This window comes from Pongo pygmaeus, chromosome 10 (genome assembly GCF_028885625.2).
Source record: "Pongo pygmaeus isolate AG05252 chromosome 10, NHGRI_mPonPyg2-v2.0_pri, whole genome shotgun sequence".
Lineage (NCBI taxonomy): Eukaryota > Metazoa > Chordata > Mammalia > Primates > Hominidae > Pongo > Pongo pygmaeus.
The window spans coordinates 132,067,698-132,095,590 of record NC_072383.2 but is presented as its reverse complement, the minus strand read 5'-3'; the positions used below and the strand labels follow the sequence as shown (position 1 = coordinate 132,095,590).

Sequence of the window (27,893 nt, the reverse complement as noted above, 5' to 3'; positions counted from 1 at the left end):
CCGACACTGTGCCCAGGTAGTAAGGAAGGGGTGCAAACACACACCTTGTCTAGCCTGCTTGCAGTACCTGCATTCTGCTCACAGACCTCTGGGCTGAATCCACAGAGGACCAGGCCTTCCTTCTACTCAGGACCTGGGGATCACTAGAGGCTGCATCACAGTAAAGACCAGAGCTGCCTTCTCCTCAGGACTGACCTGGGGACCCTTGGCGGGGGGAATCCACAGTGACAAACAGAACTTCCTTCTCCTCAGGACCCGGAGACCCCCGAGGGGCACTTCACAGTGATGACCAGAATTTACCTCATCTCAGGACCAACCTGGGGGGTGCATCACACTGAGAACCAGAGCTTCCTTCTCCACTGGCCAACCTGAGGACCACTGTGGGGCACAACCACAGTGAAGACTGGAGCTTGTTTCTCTTCAGGACTGACCTAGGGACCCTCGTGGGGCACATCCAAAGGTTCTGAGCTTCCTTCTTCTCAGGACCAACTTGGGGACCCCTGGGAGGTAGATCACAGTGATGACCAGAGTATCCTCCTCAGGACTGACCCAGAGACCCCTGGGGTGGGGGCGTCCACAGTGAGGTTCTGAGCTTCCTTCTCTTCAGGACCTGGGGACCCCTGGATGGGGGTACATCACACTGAGCACCAGAACTTCCTTCTCCTCAGGACCAACCTGAGGACCACTGGTGGGGGATGCAACCACAGTGAGGACTAAAGCTTCCTTTTCCTCACAACCTGGGGACCCCCTGGGGGGTGCATCACAGTGAGATCCAGAGCTTCCATATCTGAAGACTCCTGTAGGGTACACCCACAGTAACGACCAGTGCATTTTCCAGACCAATCTGGGGAGATGTCACCTCACCTTTGGGATATGTGGAGGCCACAGGAGGAAAAGATGAGGAAAAGTGGGGCCTGCACCCTGAGTGCTGAGGCGGGAGCTTTGCTGTTTTACTTTGCCCTGTAATATATAAACAAGATTTATTTTAGGAAATCATACCTCTATTGAGGTTTCCACTAGTCATCTTTATAGCAAGCCCAACTACTTTTTATACATATGGGTTTGTTTCTGGGGAGAAATCCCAGTACAAAAAAGGGAGAAACAGCTACCAATGACTTTCTTCACAGAATTGGAAAAAACTGCTTTAAAGTTCATATGGAACCAAAACAGAGCCCACATCACCAAGTCAATCGTAAGCCAAAAGAACAAAGCTGGAGGCATCACGCTACCTGACTTAAACTATGCTACAAGGCTACAGTAACCAAAACAGCATGGTACTGGTACCAAAACAGAGATATAGATCAATGGAACAGAACAGAGCCCTCAGAAATAACGCCGCTTATCTACAACTATCTGATCTTTGACAAACCTGACAAAAACAAGCAATGGGGAAAGGATTCCCTATTTAATAAATGGTGCTGGGAAAACTGGCTAGCCATATGTAGAAAGCTGAAACTGGATCCCTTCCTTACACCTTATACAAAAATTAATTCAAGATGGATTAAAGACTTAAACGTTAGACCTAAAACCATAAAAACCCTAGAAGAAAACCTAGGCATTACCATTCAGGACATAGGCATGGGCAAGGACTTCATGTTTAAAACACCAAAGGCAATGGAAACAAAAGCCAAAATTGACAAATGGGATCTAATTAAACTAAAGAGCTTCTGCACAGCAAAATAAACTACCATCAGAGTGAACAGGCAACCTACAAAATGGGAGAAAATTTTCGCAACCTACTCATCTGACAAAGGGCTAATATCCAGAATCTACAATAACTCGAACAAATTTACAAGAAAAAAACAAACAACCCCATCAAAAAGTGGGCAAAGGATATGAACAGACACTTCTCAAAAGAAGACATTTATGCAGCCAAAAGACACATGAAAAAATGCTCACCATCACCGGCCATCAGAGAAATGCAAATCAAAACCACAATGAGATACCATCTCACACCAGTTAGAATGGCAATCATTAAAAAGTCAGGAAACAACAGGTGCTGGAGAGGATGTGGAGAAATAGGAACAGTTTTACACTGTTGGTGGGACTGTAAACTAGTTCAACCATCGTGGAAGTCAGTGTGGCGATTCCTCAGGGATCTAGAACTAGAAATACCATTTGACCCAGCCATCCCATTAATGGGTATATACCCAAAGGACTATAAATCATGCTGCTATAAAGACACATGCACACATATGTTTATTGCGGCACTATTCACAATAGCAAAGACTTGGAACCAACCCAAATGTCCAACAATGATAGACTGGATTAAGAAAATGTGGCACATATACACCATGGAATACTATGGAGCCATAAAAAATGATGAGTTCATGTCCTTTGTAGGGACATGGATGAAATTGGAAATCATCATTCTCAGTAAACTATCGCAAGGACAAATAACCAAATACCGCATGTTCTCACTCATAGGTGGGAATTGAACAATGAGAACACATGGACACAGGAAGGGGAACATCACGCTCTGGGGACTGTTGTGGGGTGGGGGGAGGGGGGAGGGATAGCATTAGGAGATATACCTAATGCTAGATGACGAGTTGGTGGGTGCAGCGCACCAGCATGGCACATGTATACATATGTAACTAACCTGCACATTGTGCACATGTACCCTAAAACTTAAAAGTATAATAAAAAAATAAATAAATAAAAAATAAAAATAAACTCCCTCTTCACAAAAGCTAAAAAAAAAAAAAGGGAGAAACACTGAGACAAAACACTGGAACAGTCCAGGTCAAAGTTTGGGATGAACAGCACCTGTGGGGTCACCCTGGATCCCAAGAGGGAAGGGCAAATGTGCACCCTATGTGCTTGCTTTTATTAATTTTTTTTGAAGGAGTCTCACTCTGCTGCCCAGGCTGGAGTGCAATGGCACAATCTCAGCTCACTGCAACCTCCACCTCTCCAGTTCAAGCAATTCTCCTGAGTAGCTTGGATTATAGGTGCATGCCACCACAGCTGGCCAATTTTTGTATTTTTAGTAGAGACAGGGTTTCACTATATTAGCCAGGCTGGTCTTGAACTCCTGACCTCAAGTCATCCACCTGCCTCAGCCTCACAAAGTGCTGAGATTACAGGCATGAGCCACCATGCCCAGCCTTTTTATTGTTTTAATGGCCTGTGTTTCTAACAAGTAGTTGAAACAATATTGAAAATTAAAGAGTGACATGTTAAAACTTGCAACTTTATTTAAATTTAAATATACCATTTATACCAAAATCAGAATTTATTTAAGATTTATGGCTGGGTGCAGTGGCTCGCGCCTGTAATCCTAGCACTTTGGGAGGCCAAGGCAGGTGGACTGCTCGAGCCCAGGAGTTTGAAACCAGACTGGATAACATGGTAAAACCCCATCTCTACAAGAAATAAATAAATAACTCTACCTGGCCCTTTAGCAAAGAATTAAGAAAAATAAATACAGGCCAGTGGCTCACACCTGTAATCCCAGCACTTTGGGAGGCTGAGGAGGGTGTATCACGAGGTCAGGAGTTCAAGACCAGCCTGGCCAACATGGTGAAACGCCATCTCTACTAAAAATACAAAAATTAGCTGGGCGTGGTGGCATGTGCCTGTAATCCCAGCTACTAGGGAGGCTGAGGCAGGAGAATAGCTTGAACCCAGGAGACAGAGGTTGCAGGGAGCCAAGACCACACCACTGCACTCCAGCCTGGCAATACAGCGAGACTCCATCTCAAAAAAAAAAAAAAAATGCAAATACTATGCCATATAAGGAGCTTGAGCATCCCACAGGGAGTATCTGTGGTTGGGGGGTGGGTCCTCCATGGATACTGACTGACAACTGCATACTTGCTATTCTACTGGCAGTTCTAAACATTTGTTTGTGGTTTATTTTGGGTTTCCTCATTACATAATCACATCTCCAATTCATGGCAGTTTTGTTTCTGCACCCATCCCTAATTCCTCACATTCCTTGTTTTCACACATTGGCTAGATGTTACTCATTTCATAAAAGTGATGCACATTCTTGTAATTTTGCTTTTACAGACAGGGTCTCACTTTGTTGCCCAGGATGGAGTGCAGGGGCATGATCATAGCTCAGTGTAGCCTTGAACTACTGGACTCAAGCTAACCTTCTGCCTCAGCCTCCTCAGTAACTGGGACTGCAGGCACATGCCACTACACCTGGCTAATCTTTTTTTTGAGATGGAGTCTTGTTCTGTCACCCAGCCTGGAGTGCAGTGGTGCAATCTTGGCTCACTGCAACTTCCACCTCCTAGGTTCAAGCAATTCTCCTGCCTCAGCCTCCCGAGTAGATGGGATTACAGGCACGTGCCACCACACCTGACTTTTGTATTTTTAGTAGAGATGGGGTTTCACCATGTTAGCCACACTGGTCTTGAAATCCTGACCTCAAGTGATCTGCCCACCTTGGCCTCCCAAAGTGCTGGGATTACAAGCATGAGCCACAGCGCCTGACCACACTTGGCTAATATTTTTAAAAAGTTTTTGTACAGACAGGGTCTCCCTATGTTGGTCAGGCTGGTCTCGAACTCCTGGGTTCCAGCAATCCTCCAGCCTCAGCCTCCCCAAGGGCTGGGATTACATGGATGAGCCACTGCACCTGGCTAATTTTACTTTAAAGGAATCTTTCTACTATTTTATCATTAAGTATGACATTTGTGTTTTCAGAACATATATTCCCCACCAAGTTACAGGAGTTAATTTTAATTCCCAACTTAATAGTATTTTAGTGTCATCTATGGGTATTAAATTCCATCAAGTGATTTATCAGCATATACTGAGATAATCCCTATGAGTTTTATCTGGTAGCTAATTAAAATATTTTCTAATATTAAATCTTCCAAACATACTCTTTTGTTTTTTAAGACAGGGTCTCGCTCTGTCACCCAGGGTGAAGTACAGTGGTACGATCTCAGCTCACTGCAACATCCGCCTCCTAGATTCAAGTGATTCTCCCGCCCCAGCCTCCCAAGTAGCTGGGATTATAGGTGTCGGTTACCATGCCCTGCTATTTTTTTGCAGTTTTAGTAGAGGGGTTTCACCATGTTGGCCAGGCTGGTCTCAAACTCCTGACCTCAGGTGATCCACCATCTCAGCCTCCCGAAGTGCTGGGATTATAGGTGTGAGCCACCGTGCCTGGCCCCATATATCTTTTTAAGTGGGCACACTGCAATTATAAATAGTGATTCTGCTGGTAATGAACAAAGGATGCTGGATGCACTAATAGTCTGTTAAACCTAATATCATGACTTTCTTGTTGTTAGCTATACATTGGTTTGCTATAATTCCATTTAGAATTTTTAAACCTATGTTCACAAATATGGTTTGCAAGTCATTTTTTCTCCTAAATTTCTATTTGATGGGGAAGTTGTAAAATATTGGGGTTATCTTTCCTTGGATTTTCCTTATAACTATTCCTCAAAATCTCTGGAATGTCTTTCTTTTCTGGGGCTGGGGTAGAAGGACCAGGTAGATTTACAAACCAGTAACTCAATTTCTGTTTTGTAAAATTTTCATTTCATTAAACAATATTAAGTCCTAATCAAGTATTATTCTTTCCCACAGTATCTGAGTGCTGTCCTCAATACTGTCAACATTTCTGGCTTCTACCAGGCAAGGCTGCATGTAGATTTGCATCTGAAAGAACAACAAACTAAAATACAACCCTAGGTAGTAGTAAACTGAATATAAACTTTCTCTTATGAATTTATTCTGTCTTCTTTGGTACATCAATAATAATATACACCTTTGCAGTATTTCCCAGATTGGGGGATACACTTTAGCAAATATCTGCAATTATTTGTTTATGTAAGATTTCTCTTCCCTTCTGTGAATCATCATTCTTCACCCCAAGTATCTTGAGACTGGATTCTGTATAAGCAGAACACAAGAGTTAGGCGTTCAGAAATCATTAAATTCGTCCACTTCAAGGATGAAAATTTCTTTGGGTATCTAATAGAGTACAAAGTGGAAGGTGTTTCAGAAATATCTGCAGTGTTGAATCCTCATATTCCTCCAAGATAGCCCTAATCTGACTGCCAGGGTCCCACTCTTCCCAGATTAATGCCCACTCACGTAACAAACCTGATGAGGTAGTGAAGAAAACTAATTTTGTGAGTAAGCAACTGGCAGAATTTTTCACCACTCTGACTCTATAGCTACATGTAACTAAGTATTATCACTGATGACACATAATCTTAAATTGAAGTTTTAAGATCATTATTCTCCATGTTATACATGGGTATCAAAAGCAGTCTCCTCTTGACCACACTCCAGAATTCTGTCTAAAATTTTTCAATGACAACTTATCCATTTCCCCGGAGCCTCAGTGGGCACATGATGCCAACAATTCATTTCATGACTTCATAGCATGGGCCAAGTTTCTGCCGTGGAATATAAATGGAGACTTGAAAGACTTCCATCCTGTCTTGGGAAACAACCATTTCCAAATATCCACATATGCTTGCAAGTTTCTGCCTACTCCTCTACCACCCATTTCTGAAGCCATCTGATTTAGTAACCTGTATGCAATAGATACACAATGGCTAATGCAATCAAACAAGGAATGTATTAAAAGCACACCCAATAGCTCAAAATAAAAGACAAGTGAACAAAGTTAAGAAAATGACAGTAACAAAAGCTGTTCTGGGAACCTCCATTGAAATAGCTACTTATTATATCAAGATGCTACCATAGAACAAAAGCTCACGTTGCTTTTCTGAACTTGAAAAACCCATTAACAATGTAAAGTTCTGAGCCTCAGCTGACCATAGTGCTCATACCAAGTCCTGGGCAGGGCATCTTGAATGGTGGTTCCATCGTGACTACATACACCGTGAGGGAATGTTTCTCTAAGAGGAAATCAAGATGTTCTAACCTGTGAAGGTAGACTAGATTCCAGGCTACACAAACACATGAAGTGTGCCTTATATTGATTACTATAACTAAAGAGGTTGCTGCCAAGACTGCTTCCAAAGGGCAAAAGATAGCCCTAGAAAATGTTTGCAGTGTGGAAATGCATTTTTAATGTCATATTCTAGTAACAAGTTGCATTTGGTAAGACACAAAGAAACAATGTTGGTATGCAGAGTAGAAACCTCTGGAAGATGATATTTACTTTTGTTTCACATATGGCGTTCACAAGTAAAATGCCAAACTGCAAAATTCATATTATGTAGTACACATAGGAAGATATCTAAATATCCCTGTAGGCTCTGGGATGTTATTTCTTATTCTTAACCTCCTTACTAGATTCTCTTGTACACTGAAATAATCTGTATCTTATTATTTATAATTGAGAATTTTCTCAAATCTTTTCCTGAAATTTTGGAACACCTGGAATAAAATTTCTCTTAAAATGATTCCTAAAGGAAATAATTCTTCAAAATTAATATTAATTCAGATTTAATAATAGGTTGGTTTTTGTTTTTTTTTCTTTAGAATGAAGCTTCTAACGTGAGGTTAACAGTCCAGCTGTGGCTTATCTGGTACATTCATAGATGTTCGTATTTTTTCCTAGGGGTTTCTCATTTCTAGATTTATATTTTTTCCCTACAGATTTCTCATTTCTAGATTTAAACTTTCCCTTATAGCATTGTTCCTCCAAGGTATATGCTTCCGATACATAAAATGTTTGTAATTTTGTTAATTCTGCCATTCATTAGCTCAATAATTTCTCTCATTAAAATTCTGTAAACTATGAATTTCAAAGAAGTCTATTCTATATTCATCTGGTTCATGAAGTTTCCTCTTTGTGAATCTTACATTAGTAAAATGACTTTACGTTTAACATGATTCCTCACCTGTATTAACTTTTTTAAAAAAGGTATGACGCTGCTGAAAATTTTCAGAGTGGTTACTAAATTCAGTTTTCCTGTGTATTGTCTACTATCTTTTCGCATGTAAAGAACAGCTTTCTGTGGATGCCTTTCCATATGCTGTGTATTCATAGTTTCTATTCAGTATGAGTCTTCTGGAAGATGACAAGATGATTCCACTTACAGAGTTTCTCTTTATATGATTCTGTTTCTATCTCTTGTGAATCCACTTTTCAGAGTTTCATAAAATTATCAATGTTTGTCATCTACATGAGTTCTCTGATGCATAATGAGCTGTGACTTCCAACAAAAGGCTTTCCCACATTCAGTGCACTTACAAGGCTTCTCTCCTGTATGTGTTCTCTGATGTGCACTGAGAATTGATTTTTGAGAGAAGGTTTTCCCACATTCATTGCACCCATAGGGTTTCTCTCCTGAATGAGTTCTTTGATGTACAATGAGTTGAGAATTCCTAATGAAGGCTTTTCCACACTCATTGCATTCATATGGTTTCTCTCTTGTGTGCATTCTCTGGTGTACGAGAAGGCGTAATTTCCCACTGAAGGTTTTCTCACATTGACTGCACTTATAAGGGTTGACCCCTGCATGAGTTCGCTCATGTACAATGAGTAGTGATTTCCAAATGAAGGCTTTCCCACATTCATTACATTCATATGGTTTCTCACCTGAATGAGTTCTCATGTGTATAATTAGGTATGACTTGCTGCTAAAAGCTTTCCCACATTCACTGCACCCATAAGGCTTTTCCCCCGCATGAGTTCGCTGATGTGAAATGAGCTGGTCTTTCCTATTAAAGGCTTTCCCACATTCGCTGCATTCATAGGGATTTTCTCCTGTGTGAATTCTCTGATGCACAATGAGCTGTGAATTGAAACTAAAGGATTTCCCGCATTCCCTGCACTCATGTGGTTTCTCTCCTGTATGAGTTCTCATATGTATAATAAGGTATGACTTGCTCCTGAAGGCTTTCCCACACTCACTGCATCCATATGGTTTTACTCCTGTGTGACTTCTCTGATGTACAATGAGCTGGGACTTCAAACTAAAGGTTTTTTCACATTGACTGCATCCATAGGGTTTTACTCCAGTGTGCACTCCTTGATGTACAATGAGCTGTGATTTGAACGTAAAGGCTTTTCCACATTCATTACAACTATAGGGTTTCTCTCCTGTATGAGTTCTCTGATGTACAATCAGGTTTGACTTTGTATTAAAGGCTTTCTGACACTCACTACATTCAAATGGTTTCTCCCCTGTATGAGTTCTCTGGTGTATAATAAGCTGTGACTTTAAACCAAAAGCTTTTCCACAGTTGGTGCATTCATAAGGCTTCTCTCCTGCGTGAGTCCTCTGGTGTGACATAAGCTGGTATTTCCGACTGAAGGCTTTCCCACATTCATGGCATTCATAGGGGTTCTCTCCTGTATGAATCCTCTGATGTATAATGAGCTGTGATTTAAAACTGAAGGCTTTCCCACAATCGTTGCATTCATGGAGTTTTTCTCCTGTATGAGTCCTTGTATGTATAATAAGGTATGACTTGCTCCTGAAGGCTTTGCCACATTCACTGCATACGTAAGGTTTCATTCCTGTGTGACTTCTCTGATGTACAATGAGCTGTGACTTCAAACTGAATCCTTTACCACACTGAATACACCCATAGGGCTTTACTCCTGTGTGAATCCCCTGATGTACAATGAGCTGTGACTTGAATGTAAAGGCTTTTCCACAATCACTACAAATATAAGGTTTCTCCCCTGTATGGGTTCTCTGATGTACCATAAGGTTTGACTTTGTATTAAAGGCTTTCTGACATTCATTGCATTCATATGGTCTCTCTCCTGTATGAATTCTTTCATGTATAATGAGCTGTGATTTTAAACCAAAAGCTTTCCCACATTCATTACACACATATGGTTTCTGTCCTGAATGAGTTTTCTGGTGTGAAACAAGCTGGTCTTTCCTACTGAAGACTTTCCCACATTCACAGCACTCATAGGGATTCTCACCTGTGTGAATTCTCTGATGTATAACAAGCTGTGAATGGAAACTGAATGTTTTCCTGCATTCACTGCATTCATGTAGTTTCTCTCCTGTATGAATTCTCTGATGTACAATGAGGTATGATTTACTACTGAAGTCTTTCCCACATTCATTACACCCGTAGGGTTTCTCTTCGGCATGAGTTTGCTGATGCACTACAAGGTATGACTTGCTGCTGAAGGCTTTCTCACAATAGCTGCATCCAAAGGGTTTTTTGCCCATATACATTTGTTGGCACATAAGTTGCGATTTCTTATTGACAGTTTTTCCAGATTCATTACTTTCACAGTATTTTATTCCAATAACAGTTTGCTCATGTTTAGAATGGAAGAATGATTTTCCACGTACCTGAAACCCATTAGGATTCTTTCTAGCATAATTACTAGTGAAATCTATATATTTCAAACTCTTTCCATGCGTGCCACATTTATGAGGTTTTTGTCTTGAAAGATACTTTGTACTAAGACGACATAGTTTTCCAAATGTAGTGCATTCAAAGCTTTTTGCCGTACTTCCCAGCTTGGCTTTATTTTCCTGATGCCAATCCATAAGATCATCAATTTTCCAGACTGTGTCTAGAAATGAGAACAATTGGTCACATGTTATAAATCACATGATTGTGGTACACTAGAAAGTTCCCTATGAAATGCCATATCATGAGGTTTTTAGTTTCAGATATCAGATCTGAATATAAATAAATTCTCAGGTATAAAAACACTCAAACTACTGGGTACTGAGAAAAAGAAAAACCAAACTGAAGATAGGCATAGTAAACTGATAAGAAGTTTAAAAGTTTTGCATATTGGATAAAGAAGGCAAAATAGGCAAAAGGAACAATGAAGATAATATAAAGATGTCATTAGGGATCTATGAACATTAGATTTATTAAAAAAGTAATTATTAAATACCTACTATGTGCCAAACACTATGCTAACTTCTAGAGAAATGGCAGAGAACAATGCAGATTACTTCCCAGTCCTCCTGGGAATAACATCTCAATACCTAGTAAATGGATAAAAATAAACTGAGAGGGAACATTATTCCTTAACAGGACAAGCAGCAGTTCTTAAAACCATTCAGAGAAATCAAAACTGAAACAAAAACAAAGCTTTCTACAATGTAACAAAAATTAGAATGCCATCAGACTTCTCATTAGGAAAACTAGAGGACAGAAAATAGAGCAATGAGGAATAAAGTCAAAACATTTTCAGATGCACCAGTCTCAATGTTTGTATCACCCTTTTCCAGGAAGCTACTCTTGAGTTGCTCCAAGAAAAGAAATGACAGAGGATATAGAAAATAAAATCAAAAAGGAGATCCCAGGATAAAAATTGCACAGCAGGCCTTAAAAAAACTAAGCTACTCTGAAGCAAGTCAGAAAAACTTAGCAGTCAATATCACTAGGAAGAAAAAAGGAATACAATTAATAATTTGGCTGAAAGTATCAGCCAAGAATATTCAGATACTGAAAGGAGAGTCTGGAATTGAATATATGATGACTACATTAATGATAAAATTAAATAAGCAAAAAATTAACTACAGAAAAAATACAAATTTAGAAACGAAAATAAATCACTGTACACCTGCATGATTTACCTATAAACAGGAATTACAGTCATACCAACATAAAAACTGAAGACAGATTTAACCAAAATTATGAAATAACTATCAGAATGATGGAGGCATGGAAACATGAGAAGAGACATGTCTCCATCATGAGTGTGTATACAGTGGGAAGGTATGGAGGGAGGAGAGTGAAAGAGAAGTAAATCACCTTTCTATACTGAGCAATCATTAGGGGAGAAAGCCAAGGTGTAGCAGAATAAGCTGGTTATTTAGAAATATGGAGGCAACTACCACAAGAGTTAAAAAGAGACTGAAGATGTTTTCTCTAGCAGGCATGGCTAAGAATGGGCACAGGGTAGGCAAACAGCTGTGTGAACACAAAAACAAAAAGGGAAAGATAGAAAATAGATAGGAAATAAGACTAAGGATCAAATCCTTTGTCACAACAGGAAATATCTGGAGGTTGAGTAGAAAATAGATAGATGCCCCAAAACAACATACTAACCAGGGTAATGAAAGAAAAGGATATTAAAAGAAAGCAGAGCAGATCAGGGGTTCTTAACACCTCACTCCAGGCTTACTGTGAAAAACTGCAGGTAGTTTTCCTATTAAATCTGATCCCTCTTATTCATTTTGTATACAACCATCAAATTCTATCTCCCCAAACATCAATTCCCCACTGGGGCATTATCTTCCGTTAATGCACTGACAAATAAATATGAGCACTTTTGGTTTTCACAATGGCTTGAGAAGGAGTGATATTATTAAATGGTCCTATAGTAAAAACTGTCCCCAACAAAATGAAAATAGGCCAGTGAATAATTACTCTGTGCCCTAGAATCAGATTTGCTCCTGTGTTTGACTGTCACTATTTTTTTGGTAGACTTTCATAGTTCATGGATACTGAAGCCATCCTAACTATCAAACCCTGTACTTTATCCTTCCATTCCTTCTGGTGCTGGTAACACCCATCCTTATCTTTGCTCGGTGCCTGTATCTCTGCTTTCGTCATCTGAAATCTAATGTGTCTTCTCTACAGCATGTTCTCTGTAACAATAATGGCAAAAACAGGATTATACTTGACACCTCAAGGTAGAGTTCAAAGAATTCAAAAAATCAGGGAATACCAAACCCAGTAACTAAAAGACAGGCTTTTTTTTTTTTTTTTTTTTAGATGGAGTTTCACTCTGTCGCCAGGCTGGAGTGCAGTGGTGTGATCTCGGCTCACTACAATCTCCGCCCCCCCAGGTTCAAGCAATTCTCCTGCCTCAGCCTCCCGAGTAGCTGGGATTACAGGCATGCATCACCATGCCCAGCTAATTTTTGTATTTTTAGTAGAGATGGGGTTTCACCATGTTGGCCAGGATAGTCTTGATCTCTTGACCTCGTGTTCTGCCCACCTCAGCATCCCAAAGTGCTGGGATTACAGGCATGAGCCACCACGCCTGGCCTTTTTTTTTTTTTTTAAAGAGACAGGGTTGGCCGGGCATGGTGGCTCATGCCTGTAATCCCAGCACCTTGGGAGGCTGAGGCGGGATCACCTGAGGTCAGGAGTTCGAGACCAGCCTGACCAACATAGTGAAACCCTGTCTAAAAATACAAAAATTAGCCAGGTGTGGTGGCACGTACCTGCAATCCCAGCTACTTGGAAGGGGGAGGCAGGAGAATCGCTTGAACCTGGGAGGTGGAGGTTGCAGTGAGCCGAGATTGCACCACTGCACTCCAGCCTAGGCAACAGAGCGAAACTCCATCTCAAAAAAAAAAACACAAAAACAAAAAGAGACAGGATCCCTCTCTGTCACCCAGATTCAAGTGCAGTAGTGCAACCATTGCTCACTGCATCTTCAACCTCCCAGACTCAACTGATCCTCCAACCTCAGCATCCCAAGTACCTGGGACTGCTGGCAACAGCCATCATGACCACCTAATTTTTAAAAATTTTTGGTAAAGCTGGGGTCTCACTATGTTGCCCAACCTGGTCTTAAGCTCCTGGCCTCAAGTGATCCTCCCACGTTGGCCTCCCAAACTGCTGGGATCACAGACATGTGCCACTGCACCTGGCACATGGTTCCTGTAAAAAATTTAGCCTGTTGAACATGATCAAGCATTCTTAAGCTTGAAGATTATTTAAACATGATTCAAGACCATATTAAATATGGTTCCTGGCTATGGTCCAAAGGCAATCACTGGGAACCCAAATACACACCAAGAGAATTGAGATTCTGAAGCTACAGAAAAGCCGTTTCCCCAATGACCATCTCGAGTTTAATCACAGATGATGATGGAAAAGGAAATTATGCTTGGAAAGCAGAAAAAAAGGTTCACCAGGTAACTTATTTCACTGCCACAGAAAGAAATTCTGACAAAGCCAACAGTGTAAACCAGTGGCTACCATGTGGTGTTCACTGCTGCTGCCCTCCTGGAACTGGGGGACCCTAGACTTGTCTCTATCCCTCTACATTTGGATGGCTGGATGTGTTTAATTTATCTTTAATTATAAGTCTATAGACCATAAAGAACTACTCCCCACTCTGAATGGGAACAGGATCCTAGACTTGTATTAATGTAGTACAAGAACCAACATATGGGTTGCAGCAAATATCTGAAGATGGATGGCTGGGAAGAAGGGTGTGACAGGTGCTGCCTGGCCAAGGAAGGTGAAGGCAGATAGTGCTGCTTACCCAGTGGTTCTTCTGCCCTGCTCCTGGCTGGCAGTAACCTGATTTTTTTTCCACCCCTATCTAGGTGATGTGCTTCAGTCAGGGAAGTGAGGACCCATTTCTATCCCCAGTCCCACTCCCAAAAGGTAAAGCATAATTTATCTGAGCCAACAGAGATAGCCCCATTTCCCTTTCCAGAGCCTTCATCAGACAGGGGCATGTGACAAAAATTTAGCCTGTTGAACATGATCAGTCTGCTTGGGACTTCCTGGGATGAGTTTTCCTGTCTGACAGACTCATGTGTGAAGAAACAGCCCTTTTTATTTCATTGGCCACTGGTATATCCACAGGCATCAACTAGAACTGCAAGAGCCATCTGAGGGCCATTAAAGAAGATAACCTAAGGAAAATGCCAACATACCTAGATGGGCCCTTGGTGATTGAGTGAGTCAATCACTTAGTTGATCCTGGAGCTGCCCCACTTCAGGACCTTTTGTGATGTGTAATAATAAATCACTTCTGCTTAAACTAGTTGGTCTGGGATTGACCAACAACTGCAGCTGAAACAATCCTAGTAATGCAAGGACTAACTGTTGATTTATGCTGTCATGCTAGTGATAGAATAAATGGGGTGTTCAGGGAAATATATCTGACAGTAACATCGAAGATGAATTAGTATAAAAAGAGTACAATGAATAAATTTAGCTAAATACAACAATCCAGACATGATAATACTGGCCTCATTTTGAGTGGGAATTGAGACGATGAGGGTTTTAAAAGACCTCTTTTTAAAGAAACAAAATGCTAACACGCTGTACCAAAATCAGTAAGGGAGCCCTGCACAGAAAGGAAATTCAAGCTGACTTCCCCAGTGTTAGGAAAAAAAACTTAGAATTTAAAAAACAGGATAAACAAAGAGAAGAAAGATGAAAAGAAGGTGGTATGTAGGTGGCTATGGAGCAGTGTGAGAGACGATTCCAGTTTCTGAAAACGAGGCCAGGGAGTGGTACAAGGAAGATGCCAGTCAATCAATCAAAACAAGGACCAAAGGGCAGATAAAAGATCAACTTGGCTATCAATTACCAGTAGAGGAAAAGAACTTAAATCTTCCAAATGGAAGTTGTTAAGGTTTGAATGTGTCCCCTCTAAAACTCATGTTGAAACTTAATCTCCATTGTGGTGGTATTAAGAGAAGATTAAGTTGTGTCCTCATGAATGGATTAGTGGTTTCTAAAAGGGCTTGAGGGAACGATCTAAGGCCTTTTTTGCCCCTCTTTCTGTCCCACAGTGTTCCTCACCTCCAGAGGATGCAGCAACAAGGCGTCATCTTGGAAGCACAGAGCAGGCCCTCACCAGACACCAAACCTGCCAGCACCTTGGCTTTGGACTTTCCAGCCTTCAAAACTGTGAGAAATAAATTTCTGTGCTTTATAAAATTACCTAGTCTATAGTATTTTATTATAGCAACACAAATGGACTCAGACAGATGTCTTCTTTTTTTGAGATGAGACCTCACTATCACCCAGGCCAGAGTCTAGTGGCACAACCATAGTTCACTGCAGCATCAAATTCGTGGGCTCAAGTAATCCTCCTACCTCAGCCTCCCAAGTTGCTGGGACAACAGGTGCACACCACCATGCTCAGCTAACACATAAGTCTTTTAAAAGTTACACTATATGAGGGAAATGAAGAATAAAGACCCCTTGGATTCAGAAGAGCAAGAGAAGCCCAGTAGAACATGAAGGTAAAAAGTGCTTGGTCATGCAGCAGAAGAGCAGGATCAACAGGTGTCACTGCAGGATCATGGACACTATCAAATGACAAAGGAATGTGCTCAGAAGGTACAAAGTGATAATGTTAAAGCCATTAGCAAGGTCAGGTGCGGTGCCTGATGCCTGTAATCCTAGCACTTTGGGAGGCCGAGGTGGGCGGATCACAAAGTCAGGAGATCGAGACCATCCTGGCTAACATGGTGAAACCCTGTCTCTACAAAAAATACGAGAAATTAGCCAGGCGTGGTGGCAGGCGCCTGTAGTCCCAGCTACTTGGAAGTCTGAAGCAGGAGAATGGCATAAACCTGGGAGGCGGAGCTTGCAGTGAGCCGAGATTGCACCACTGCACTCCAGCCTGGGTGACAGAGCGAGACTCCATCTCAAAAAAAAAAAAGCCATTAGCATAGAGAAGCACAAAAGGGGTAGAATCTACTAACAGGTTTCAAAAAGAAGGAAGATGGGACTGTGGTGGTTGAATTTATGTGTAAGGGATTTAAATGTAATTTTCAAAATATAGAAAGGAAAGAGAAGGAGCATGAGAGTCACATCAAGTGAAGGAAAGAGGAAAGGCTTGCTAAAATGCATAATGAAATGAGTCTATCACCAAGATAGAGTAAGGAGGGAAATAAGGATGCCAACGAGAAGATTAAGAGTGGATGGTAAGGCCGGGCATGGTGGCTCATGCCTGTAATCCTAGCACTTTAGGAGACTAAGGCGGGCGGATCACCTGAGGTCAGGAGTTCGAGACTAGACTGGCTAACATGGCAAAACCCCATCTCTACTAAAAATATAAAAATTAGCTGGGAGTGGTGGCGCACAACTGTAATCCCAGCTACTCAGGAGGCTGACACGGAAGAATTGCTTAAACCCAGGAGGCAGAGGATGCAGCGAGCCGAGATCACGCCACTGCACTCCAGCCTGGGCAACAAAGTGAAATTCTGTCTCAAATTAAAAAAAAAAAAAAAAAAAAAAAAGCGCATGGTAATACACAAGGCAAAGTACAAACAAGAGGAGCACATCACATTGGAATTCATGCTAATTCTAAATAAAAAGGAAAAGATTTGTCTCCATCACTCACTTGGACAGGACTGATTTGGAACTTGGGCCTGCACCATACACAGCTCTTCTCCTTGTTCCAGCTTGAAGATGATATCAGGTTTGGTGTGTTGATACCCTTTAAATAGAAAATCATAGACAACCTGGAACAAACAGCTTGAGATTCAGAGATTCCGAAGAATGGGAAAGATTTGGTTTGGAGGTAGCATGATGAAGCTGCCTTTTTGCAATTTGGCAAAGTAAAGACCATTCCACTGGCATACTCTGCTGCCAATAGGGAACTAAGAAAATCTGGCCTTAAAATCTAAGTCCAAAATCACTAAGTATTTCACAGAAGGCCTCCAGTTTTCAGCAACCAAGAAGAAGCCTGGAGATCGAGGACACTCCTCCTCAGGGAGGCAGCACTTACCTAGGGACACCAGGTTGCTATAGTTCTCCAACATCACACTCCTGTACAGGCACTTCTGTGCTGGGTCTAGCAGCTGCCACTCCTCCCAGGTAAAATCCACAAACACATCCATGAATGACAAAGGTCCCTGAAATACAATATTCTCATCCAATTTCAAGTTATTTTACTAGGTTTGTGGAAAACTAGCTGTTTAGAGTGTCCTTTATGTTTAGCTTTGTGAGAACAAAAATTATATTGAAAACATGCATCAGTGTGCATTAAATCAGTCATCTTTCTTTTTCTTTTTCTTTTTTTTTTTTTTTTGTTGAGATGGAGTCTCACTCTGTTGCCCAGGCTGGAGTGCAGTGGTGTGATCTTGGCTCACTGCAAGGTGCGCCTCCCGGGTTCACGCCATTCTCCTGCCTCAGCCTCCCGAGTAGCTGGGACTACAGGTGCCCACCACCACGCCCAGCTGAATTTTTTGTATTTTTAGTAGAGACGGGGTTTCACCGTGTTAGCCAGGATGGTCTCCATCTCCTGACCTTGTGATCCGCCCGTCTTGGACTCCCAAAGTGCTAGGATTACAGGCATGAGCCACCACGCCCGACCTCTTTAAAGTTTTAAGCTATCCTAGAAACCATCTATACAAGGGTGCTCAGATATGGGACCTTCAGTACTAAAGGCAGGACAGTCAGGCAAACAAGTTCGACTGATCACTCCTACTTCTGCAATACAGTTACCGACCTCTATGTCCAGGAATATAAACATGAATGAAATACAGTCCTGATGCCAAGAAGCTTTCAGCACTGCAGAAGGAAGAAAAGTTACATATGCAAATGCAACTGAAAGTCCAAGAAGCTAAGAAAAAAGAACACAAATTACAACGTGGGCACAAAGGAAGAAGGAAGCAATGCTATTTGACAGTGTCAGGTGGAATCTGTGAAAGGGTACTATTGGTACCCAGAAGAGAAGACACATTAAAACTTTATGGACTAAAAAGGTAACTGCTGTAAGTAGCAGCCACTCTGTGGGATAAAAGATCTAAACATGAAAATATACAGATGGTAAATGAGCATACAAAGCATGCTCAATACCATATGTCATTAGGGAATTGCAAATCCAGACAAAAGTAAGACACCACTACACACCTATTAGAATGGATAAAATCCAAAAAACTGACCACCAAATGCTGGAGAGGATGTGGAGCAATAGGAACTCTTATTCATTGCTGGTGGGAATGAAAAGTGGTAGAATCACTTTGGAAGCCAGTTTGGCAACTTCTTACAAATCTAAACAGTCTTACCATATAATCCAGCAACTACACCCCAGGTATTTATACAAATGAAAACTTACGTCGAAGCAAAAATAGAAGACACACATGACAAGCATCAGATATGAAAAGAAGTTATCATTACTGAACTCACAGACATGAAAAGACTTAACTGCTCTATGCACATAAATTTGGTTAAGTTAGTTGAAAAGGACATATTCTTTGGAAGACGCAAATTACCAAACTTACTCAAAAACAGATACACTTGGGTCAGGCACCGTGGCTCACGCCTGTAACCCCAGCACTTTGGGAGGCCGCGGTGGGCAGATCACAAAGTCAGGAGAACGAGACCATCCTGGCTAACATGGTGAAACCCCGTCTCTACTAAAAATACAAAAAAATTAGCCGGGCATGGTGGCACATGCCTATAGTCCTAGCTACTCAGGAGGCTGAGGTAGGAGACTCGCTTGAACCCAGGAAGCAGAGGTTACGGTGAGCCGAGATCGTGCCACTGCACTCCAGCCTAGGCGACAGAGCGAGACTCCGTCTCAAAAAAAACAAACAGATAAGCTTAATTGATAATTATGTATCTATTAAAGAAATAAAACTTGTAGTTAACAGCATACAGGTTGGAAAGAAACAAAACTGTCCTTTTTTACAGAAAGAGTAAGGAAACTGAGGATGCCAACGAAAAGATGAAGATGACACGACTGTTTATGAAGAAAATACCAAAAAATCTAAGAAAGTTCCTAGAACTAACTAGTGAATGTAGCAAGGTCACAGGATACATGGTCAATACATAAAAGTTGGCTATATGCCTATATAACAGCAATAAATCATTTGATTTTGAAATTAAGAAACTAGCTGGGTGCTGTGGCTCACACGTGTATTCCCAGCATTTTAGGAGGCCGAGGCAGGTGGATCACTTGAGGTCAGGAGTTTGAAACCAGCCTGGCCAACATGGTGAGACCCTGTCTCTACTAAAAATACAAAAATTAGCCGGGTGTGGTAGTGCGCACCTCTAGTCCCAGCTACTCGGGAGGCTGATGTAGGAGAACTGCTTGAACCCAGGAGGCGGAGGCTGCAGTGAGGTGAGCCCAGATTGTGCCACTGCACTCCAGCCTGAGTGACAGAGCAAGACTCCACCTCAAAAAAAAAAAAAAAAAGAGAAATTAAGACGCTGATACTGTTTACAACAGCAACAACAAAACAGAAAGAACTTACATATAAATCTAAAATATCTGTGTAGGATCTGTATGCTCAAAACTACAAACATTGACTTTTAAAAATCAAAGATCTAAATAATGGGGGGACCCTGTCCTGTGTTCATGGATTTGAACTCAATCCCAAAGGTATTGTAAATCGAAAAGTGAAAGGTAAAGTAATAAAGTAACAAAGAAAAAGATCTTTATGAGCTCAGGATAAGAAAACAATAGGACACAAAAATCATTAGCAATAAAATAAAAAAATTTGCAATCCAGACTCAGTAAAAGTTAGAAATACCTGTTCATCAAAAGTAAGCATTAAGAGAGTAAAAAAGCAAGCCAATATTGGAAGTAAAATAAGCACCTGAGGAAAAAATTTGAATATAGGCTTCATAGTAAGTTTGTTTTAAACTTTAATGTGCATGAATCACTGAATGTTATTAAAATGATGAGTCTGACATTAACACCATTGAGGTGAACTCTGATATTCAGCATTTCTAACAAGCTTCCAGAACAATACGTATTATGTAAACACACATTTTTTTAAAAAAAGGATACACATAAAACACAAAATAACTTTTTGGGGATGGGGAAGGAGATGAAAATTGAGTATAAGGAAATAAGAGAATATATAAATAAAGGTAGATAAGGACCTTACATGAACCAATGATGATAAAAGGGCCATGGGCCAGGCACAGCGGCTCATGACTGTCATCCCAGCACCTCAGGAGGCTGAGGCAGGAGGACTGCTTGAGCTTAGGAGTTGATGACCAGCCTGAGCCACATAGGGAGACCTCCTCTCTACTAAACATAAAAAACATCAGCCAGGCATGGTGGCACTTGCCTGCTGTCCCAGCTACTCAAGAGGCTGAGGCTGGAGGATCACTTGAGCCTGGAGTTTGAGGCTGCAGTGAGTTATGATTGCACCACTGCGCTCCAGTCTGGGCAACCGACCAAGACCCTGTCTCAAAAAAAAAAAGCGGGGGGGTTTTGAACTGAACTGAGGAGTGATTAACTTAACCCTCTGACCTAAGGATCTCCATCCCTCTCCGCACCAAAAAAAAAAGGTAATAAAGAAAACACTAGGAATAAACAAATGAGAAGCTCACCCAGGACTTGGTGATTTTTGGCTGCTCTTGGGAAACAAATAGCCACTCTAGGACTTTCTCTGTTCTGCGACTCTTCTGCTTCTGCCTGGGTGCTCCAGGGAGAGGTTGCAGACCAGGAGTCCCTTGGCCCAAGATGGATTCCTGACCTTGGAGCTTTCTGATCCCATCCCATGAACTGTTTCGTTCTTGGAGAGGTGGGACCTGTGGACTCAAGAGCAAATTTACTTTAGCGAGCATTATTTCCTTTTGGGAAAAGGAAATAGGGGTCACATCACATAAATGTGAGAGAAACACATTAGAAAACAAGGCAGGTTTAACTTCAGGAAATGCAGGGTTAGAGGCAGAAAAGAAATGGCTTCCTGACAAGGCTTAGCACCAAGAGTTCAAGTCAAGTTTTGAGCCCTTCATGATAAAAATAGAGGCAGACCCTCAAACAGCAAAGCTAGAGAAAAATGTCCTGGCTCATCCTAGCCTCCAAACAGGGACTTCCTGCCACAAACCAAATGGCGTCTTAATAGGCTGGTTTGGGAGGGCAGCGGGAATACCCATACAACATTATTATGAGGGAATAAGGAACCAAAGGAGGCTCTGACAGACAATAAAAACATAACCAAAATATCTGACCACATAAAAATTGTAACATAATATTTCAAAATGAAGTAAAAGAAATCAGAAAAACGAAACTTTGAAAGGACAGACATACAAAAAATAAAAGAGCCTAGAAAGTAGATGCTTAGACATCTGGAAAATGTGAAATGAGAAATATCAGAATAAATACATAAATTAGGAAAAAAAATTCAGAAATGAAGATTAAATTTAGGAGCAACACAAAAAAGCGCCAACAACCTAGAAGGCGGCACAGGTGAAAAGTGGGGAAAGCCTAAAAAAAAGGAATAAAAAATTAGAAAAAGAAACAATGAATGAAACGACATAAAAAGGCTGTTCACTGAGGCATTTTTATAACCCAAATATCTGTAACTACATAACTGGTTGAAAACACTATGGGCCATCTATACAGCCAGTAAAAGGGGACAGAGATAGGTAAGAGGGAGCGAACAACCTCTATGTACCAGTATTGGTATAATACAATGATCAATATATACTCTTAGTGATAATGACAAGGGGAAGAATAGTACATACAGAAAGCTAGCTTTTGTGTTACAAAAAAGAAGTGGGATTGCAAGTATATGTGTATGCATGCGTGTGCCATATAAATGGGATCATATAATATCTAGTCTTTTGTGTCTGGCTTCTTTCACTTCGCATAATGCTTTCGAGGTTTATGCTTGTCATAGCACATATCAACAGTTTGTTCCTTTTGTTGCTGAATAGTATTCCATCACGTTTTATCATTCACCATTAATGGACATTAAGATTATTCCCTGGAGGCCGGGCGTGGTGGCTCATGCCTGTAATCCAGAACTTTGAGAGGTCGAGGTGGGTGAGTCGCCTGAACTCAGGAGTTCAAGACCAGCCTGGGCAACACAGTAAAACCCCGTCTCTACTAAAATACAAAAAAAAAATTAGCCAGGCGTGGCAGCGTACACCTGTAGTCCCAGCTACTCGGGAGGCTGAGGCAGGAGAATTGCTTGAACCTGGGAAGCAGAGGTTGCAGTGAGTGCCACTGTACTCCAGCCTGGGCGACAGTGCCAGACTCCACCTCCAAAAAAAAAGAAAGAAGGTTATGTCTCAGAGCCTTCTCTGTGGACACTGGGCACGGTCTACCCAACTCTACATTTCACTCTACATTTCAGGGTCTAGGATCCTAGAATCTCTGCCTCAAGAAATCCTCAACCTACATCCAGAGACTAAATAGAGTACACAGGCCAGAAAAATGCACATAGGGCCAGAATATCTGGGTTCAAGTCCTGGCTCTACATTGACCAGGGGTGCCACCTGGTCTCCAACTAGCCCTTTCTGGACCTCAGTACCCTTACCCATCAAAGGAGAATAACAGTATTCACCACCTGGGGCTAGGGCTACTGTGAGGTTTTAAGGTGATAATACCTATTAAAAGATTTAGCACAGAACCTCATACGTAGTAGACACTGACCATTAACATTTGGTTGAAATGGCAAAAAAAAACAAAACAAAACATAAAACCAGGAATACTTAATGAAAATAAACCACACTACAGAATGACAATCAACAAGATAAAAAGCATATGCTGGTTCTTAGAAAAGAGGACTCCACCTTCAAACATCCCCCAACTCTGACCAGTGTCTCCATTTCCACCACACTACACAAAATCCCTGCTACCTGTGTGAACCACTGTAGGCACCTCATCAGTCTCTTGCTTCCCCCTCTTTCTGTGTCTACACTTGCCACCTACAACCTGTTCTCCACTCAGCACTCAGAAGGGTCTTTGGAAATCCTAAGCAGATCATGTTGCTCCCTTTCTTAGCACCACACCCTCTCCTGGACCCCATGGTTTCCTAGCCTGATCTGGCCTCTGGCCACCTGTGTTCATCTGCTCTCCTCTCTCTTACTCCCTACTCCCAGCCACAACGTCCTTCCTTCCAGGTTACAAAGGCATCAAACTTCTCCTGCCTCACAGCCTTGGCCCTGGCTGTTCCCATCCTGGATGCTCTTCTACCTGCTCTTCCCAAGGCTGGCTTGCTATTGTAACTCAGACTTAGCTTAGACGTCACTTCTTCAGTGGGGGCCTTCCCTGAGCACCCAAGCTAAAGTAGCCACCACGCATTCTTTCTGGTTTTTTTTTTTGAGACAGAGTCTCACTCTGTCGCCAGATTGGAGTGCAGTGGCATGATCTCCGCTCACTGCAACCTCCTACTCCTGGGGTTCAAGCGATTTTTCTGCCTCAGCCTCCCGTGTAGCTGGGATTACAGGTGCCCACCACCACGCCCAGCTAATTTTCATATTTTTAGTAGAGACGGGGTTTCGCCATGTTGGCCAGGCTGGTCTTGAACTCCTGACCTCAGGTGATCTGCCCACCTCGGCCTCCCAAAGTGCTGGGATTACAGGCGTGACCCACCACACACAGCCCATCACCACTAAATTCCATTTAGGTTTCTATGACTGCTATGGTTTGAATGATTGCATCCCTCCAAAATTCATGTTGAAACTTAACCCCCATTGTGATGGTATTAAGAGGTGGGGCCAATTAGCTGGACGTGGTGGTGTGCACCTGTAATCCCAGCTACTCAGGAGGCTGAGGCAAGAGAATCACTTGAACTCGGGAAGCAGAGGTTGTGGTGAGCAGAGATCGCCACTGCACTCCAGCCTGGGAGACAGAACGAGACTCAGTCTCAAATAAATAAATAAATAAATAAATAAAGAGGTGGGGCCTTTTAATAGTGATTAAGTCATGAGGGCTCTCCTTCAGGAATGAGATTAATACCCTCTTAAAAGAGGTTTCAGAGAGCCACCTGGCCCTTCCATCTCTTTGGCCATGTGAGGACACAGCATTCTTCCCTTTTTGCCCCCTTCCACCATGTAAGGATGTAGCAAGAAAGTGCCATCTTGAAAGCAGAGAGCAGAGCCGGGCGCAGTGGCTCATGCCTGTAATCCCAGCACTTTGAGAGGCTGAGACAGGTGGATCATGAGGTTAGGAGATCGAGGTCATTGTGGCCAACATGATGAAACCCCATCTCTACTAAAAATACAAAAAAAAAATTAGCTGGGCGTGGTGGCACATGCCTGTAGTCCTATTTGGGAGGCTGAGGCAGAAGAATCACTTGAACCCAGGAGGCAGAGGTTGCAGTGAGCCAAGATCGCACCACTGCACTCCAGCCTGGGGACAGAGAGAGACTGTCTCCAAAAAAAAAGAAAACAGAGAGCAGGCCTCATCAGATACCAAATTCACCAGCACCTTGATCTCCAACTTCTCAGCCTCCAGAATTGTGAGAAAGTAGTATCCGTTATAAGTTCCTCAGTCTGTGATATTTTGTTACAACAGCACAAACAGACTAAGACAATGATCTAATATTACTTGATCTCCCTCATACATGTCACTTGACAAGCATTTTTGAGGTTTCCTTTTCTTTAAGTGTGAATTACATGTCTCTATTTTATCTCACTTTTCTTGGGTTCCATCTCAGTCTCCAACACCTCTTCCCCTGCTTTCTCTTGTCATTTCCCTAACCACTGTCCTCAGTTTTCTTCTTAGGGAACACGTTCTCCCTGAGCTACTTTGGCCAACTTAATTTGCAACCTCTACCTAGAGGAGCCAATTCATATAAAACTGAAATCTTCCCCATCTACCAATCACAATTCTGACAGTCTTCCCTTACTCAGCAAATGGTGACACTCCCAACCAGGCCCACAGAGTAGAATTCCAGTTGTCATCCCTGGCTTTTCTGCCTCTCTTAGCACTGCACCCAACTAGTTATGAAATCTAATTTCTTCTGCCTCTTTACCTCTTTACCTCCTCTCCTTTTTTTTTTTTTTTTTTTTTTTTGAGACAGAGTCTTGCTCTGTCACCCAGGCTGGAGTGCAGTGGCGTGATCTCGGCTGACTGCAACCTCTGCCTCCTGGGTTCAAGCGATTCTCCTGTCTCAGCCTCCCGAGTAACAGGGATTACAGGTGGGAGCCACTGCACCCAGCCACCTCCTCTCCTTTCTCAAAACCACTAATTTACTTAAACCCTTATATTCTCTTACCTGCTGCAGACTAGACTGTTCTACCTTCAAATTCGTTGTGAAAACACTTCAATAAGTAAACTCCTTCCCCTATATCAACAGTACCAAACCAGGGACCGGTTTTGTGGAGGACAATTTTTCCATGGACGGGCAGTCGGGTGCGGCGATGGCTTCTGGATGAAACTGTTCCACTTCAGATCATCAGGCATTAGAGTCCCATAAGAAGTGCGCAACCTAGATCTTTTGCACGCGCAGTTCACAATAGGGTTTGTGCTATGAGAAGCTAATGCAGCCTCTGATAGGAGGCGGGGCTCCGGCAGTCATGCTCACTAACCCGCCACTCGCCTCCTGCCATGCACCCCAGTTCCTAACAGGCCACAGACTGGTACCAGTCTGAAGCGTGGGGGCTGAGGACCGCCTGCCCTATATGATAAAATCCAAGTTTTTAATGGGGTCCTCAAAGCCCTCTATGATCTTAGGCCTACGGCTCTAGCCTCATTTTTTAATATACCTCTACTATCACCATTAAACTCTACATTTCAGCAACCCTAAAGTGCCCAAAGTTCACCATGAGGTCATTTCAAGCCTCTCAAATTTGCACGTTACTTCTTTTTCCTAGGCTGGTTTTAATCCTTTGTCTACTTTAGGTTTGTCATCTTTCAAACCTAAGTTTAAGAATCTCTTAATCATTGAAGCATTTGGGAGTAAGGGGTTAGGGGGTGTCCTTACTTCCAAAACTGACCCATTCCTGCATGTCTCCGTGTATTTCCACAGCCTGCTCCCAGAGCACTCATTAACCTGTCATTGTGTCTTTCTTATCCACCATTCCTAGACCACTGTTCTTCAAGACAGGGATGATGAGCAACCCATCTTTGCATTTTTAGCACCTGCCCCAGGGTCCAGCAAACAAAATACAATAAACAAAAGTGTTGAACAAGTGAATAAAAAAGTTTGTAATTTCCAAAATAAGGTTCAAAGATCCCAGATACATAAGACTCTCAGTAAATAAAGGCTGAAAAAACTGAAAGATGGGTGAGTATCCCTTGTTTAACTCCAAAGTTCAGCGTACAAAGTTGTTAGAAAACAGATTGATGAAAAGAGGAAAAAAGGAAGTCGGATGACAAGAAGCATTTCTGGAAAGTCTAACACGCTCTAAACGACGATCCAGTTGCCTAAAAGAGCGGTGGGAGGAGAAAGCTCCTGGCAAATTCAGACTCTGGAATAGATGGAGTGCGCACACGTGGGCATTCAGGGAGAGTTTTTCAAGAATGATAGAAAACCCCTACTCACCCAAATAGAAGCTGTCCGGACCCTGGTGGCCATCCCTACGGTCAGTTTTGTGTGCCTCGCTGGAGGTGACAGGACGCGAGGGATGCTAGAAGAGAGAACACAGTGAAGAAAGAGGTCTCCCAGCAGTCCCCAAACCCACAGGAGGAAGGTCCGAGGCACCAGGGCTGCCTGCCATTCTCAGAGCTGAGGCTCCTTCCCTCCCACAGCACGGGATTCACCATCTCCACACCCTCACCAACACACAGGTTAGGGTCAGGCAACCGCCCCGGGTCTGCAGCAGGAGAGAGTTAAGGCAGATTAGTTCTATCCCGTCCCGCCGCCTTGAAACCGGAGGAATTCCGCGCCTCCGGCTCCTCCAAACCCTGAAGGGGCAGCAGGATAGAGTCCGAGGTACTGCCTCCACCTCCAGATCTGCAGCCAGAAGGGTTCGCAACCACTCCAGACTCGGCTGGCCAGTTGACCACGACGGGCGACGAACGCTATCTGCGGAACAAGGCTCGCGCCATCGGCGCGGAACAATGGCGGCCGTTACGTATGTCGCACAGGAATTGCGTCTTGAGAGGCAAAGGCAAAAAACTACAACTCCCAGAGGCCTCTGCGAGGAGTTACTCCCGCGCCAGAGGGCTCCGGCCAAGGGCCACCGGCAGAGAGCGTGCTAAGGTGACCCGGAAGCTCAGGCCTTCCTGGCCCGGTCCCTGAGCTCCCGCGCTTGCAGATTTTAAATTATAAAGAGAATTAAAATACTTGACACCAATGGCTCAACGGTTGGAGGGATGTAAGTTAGGTTACAAGTGTTCTAGTCCCTGCTTTACTGAAATGGCAAAAGTCTTATTTTGCTTTACACTTTAATAACACATTCGTAAAATTCCCGTTACATGTTAATATAAATAATATTTTAATGAAAATTACATATATTTTACAAAAGAAAAAAATTTAGTAAGGAGTGGCTTCGCTTTTTGTTTAAGTCTTCTGACTTACTAGAAAGCTGGATTCTCATATCTGCTTCTATGTTTAATCTGTTGCGTATGTTGTTTTTGTTAAAGTATATAAACATACAAGTCGAACAAGGGATAGTTTTGTTAGTGTACAATCTGAAACCAT

General features: G+C 42.3%; 1 protein-coding gene across 14 annotated transcripts; it reads right to left on the bottom strand.

The window, feature by feature from the left end:
* Positions 1-940: 940 nt before the first annotated feature.
* ZNF268 (zinc finger protein 268) lies at positions 941-27,337 on the bottom strand. 14 transcript variants are annotated; one of them, XR_010122723.1, is made up of 7 exons: positions 27,028-27,316; positions 26,793-26,877; positions 20,902-21,102; positions 17,339-17,465; positions 16,952-17,047; positions 7,797-10,450; positions 941-960 (listed from the first exon to the last, which is right to left on the bottom strand). XR_010122723.1 is itself a non-coding variant. In XM_054444932.2 (7 exons), exons 2-7 carry the CDS (start codon positions 26,823-26,825, stop codon positions 10,432-10,434), a joined length of 582 nt encoding a protein of 193 aa, XP_054300907.1. In that variant the 5' UTR covers positions 26,826-26,877; positions 27,196-27,335; the 3' UTR covers positions 6,996-10,431. The 14 variants fall into 14 exon arrangements, 13 of the variants coding, with proteins under 13 accessions (XP_054300899.1, XP_054300897.1, XP_054300902.1 ...); XM_054444932.2 differs by lacking the exon at positions 941-960 and adding an exon at positions 15,400-15,505 and having other exon boundaries at positions 6,996-10,450; positions 27,196-27,335; XM_054444931.2 differs by lacking the exon at positions 941-960 and adding an exon at positions 15,400-15,505 and having other exon boundaries at positions 6,996-10,450; positions 27,028-27,328.
* Positions 27,338-27,893: the final 556 nt, after the last annotated feature.

Bases quoted from the DNA above. Each gene is read 5' to 3' on its own strand.
- ZNF268 (XM_054444924.2), bottom strand. From the start codon at position 26,825: ATGGCCACCAGGGTCCGGACAGCTTCTATTTGG. The intron at 21,103-26,792 runs GTGAGTAGGGGT...TTGAGTCCACAG, and splicing joins TCCGGACAGCTTCTATTTGG to GTCCCACCTCTCCAAGAACG. The intron at 10,451-16,951 runs GTGAGTGATGGA...TCTCATTTCTAG, and splicing joins TCCAAATCAGTCCTGTCCAA to ACACAGTCTGGAAAATTGAT.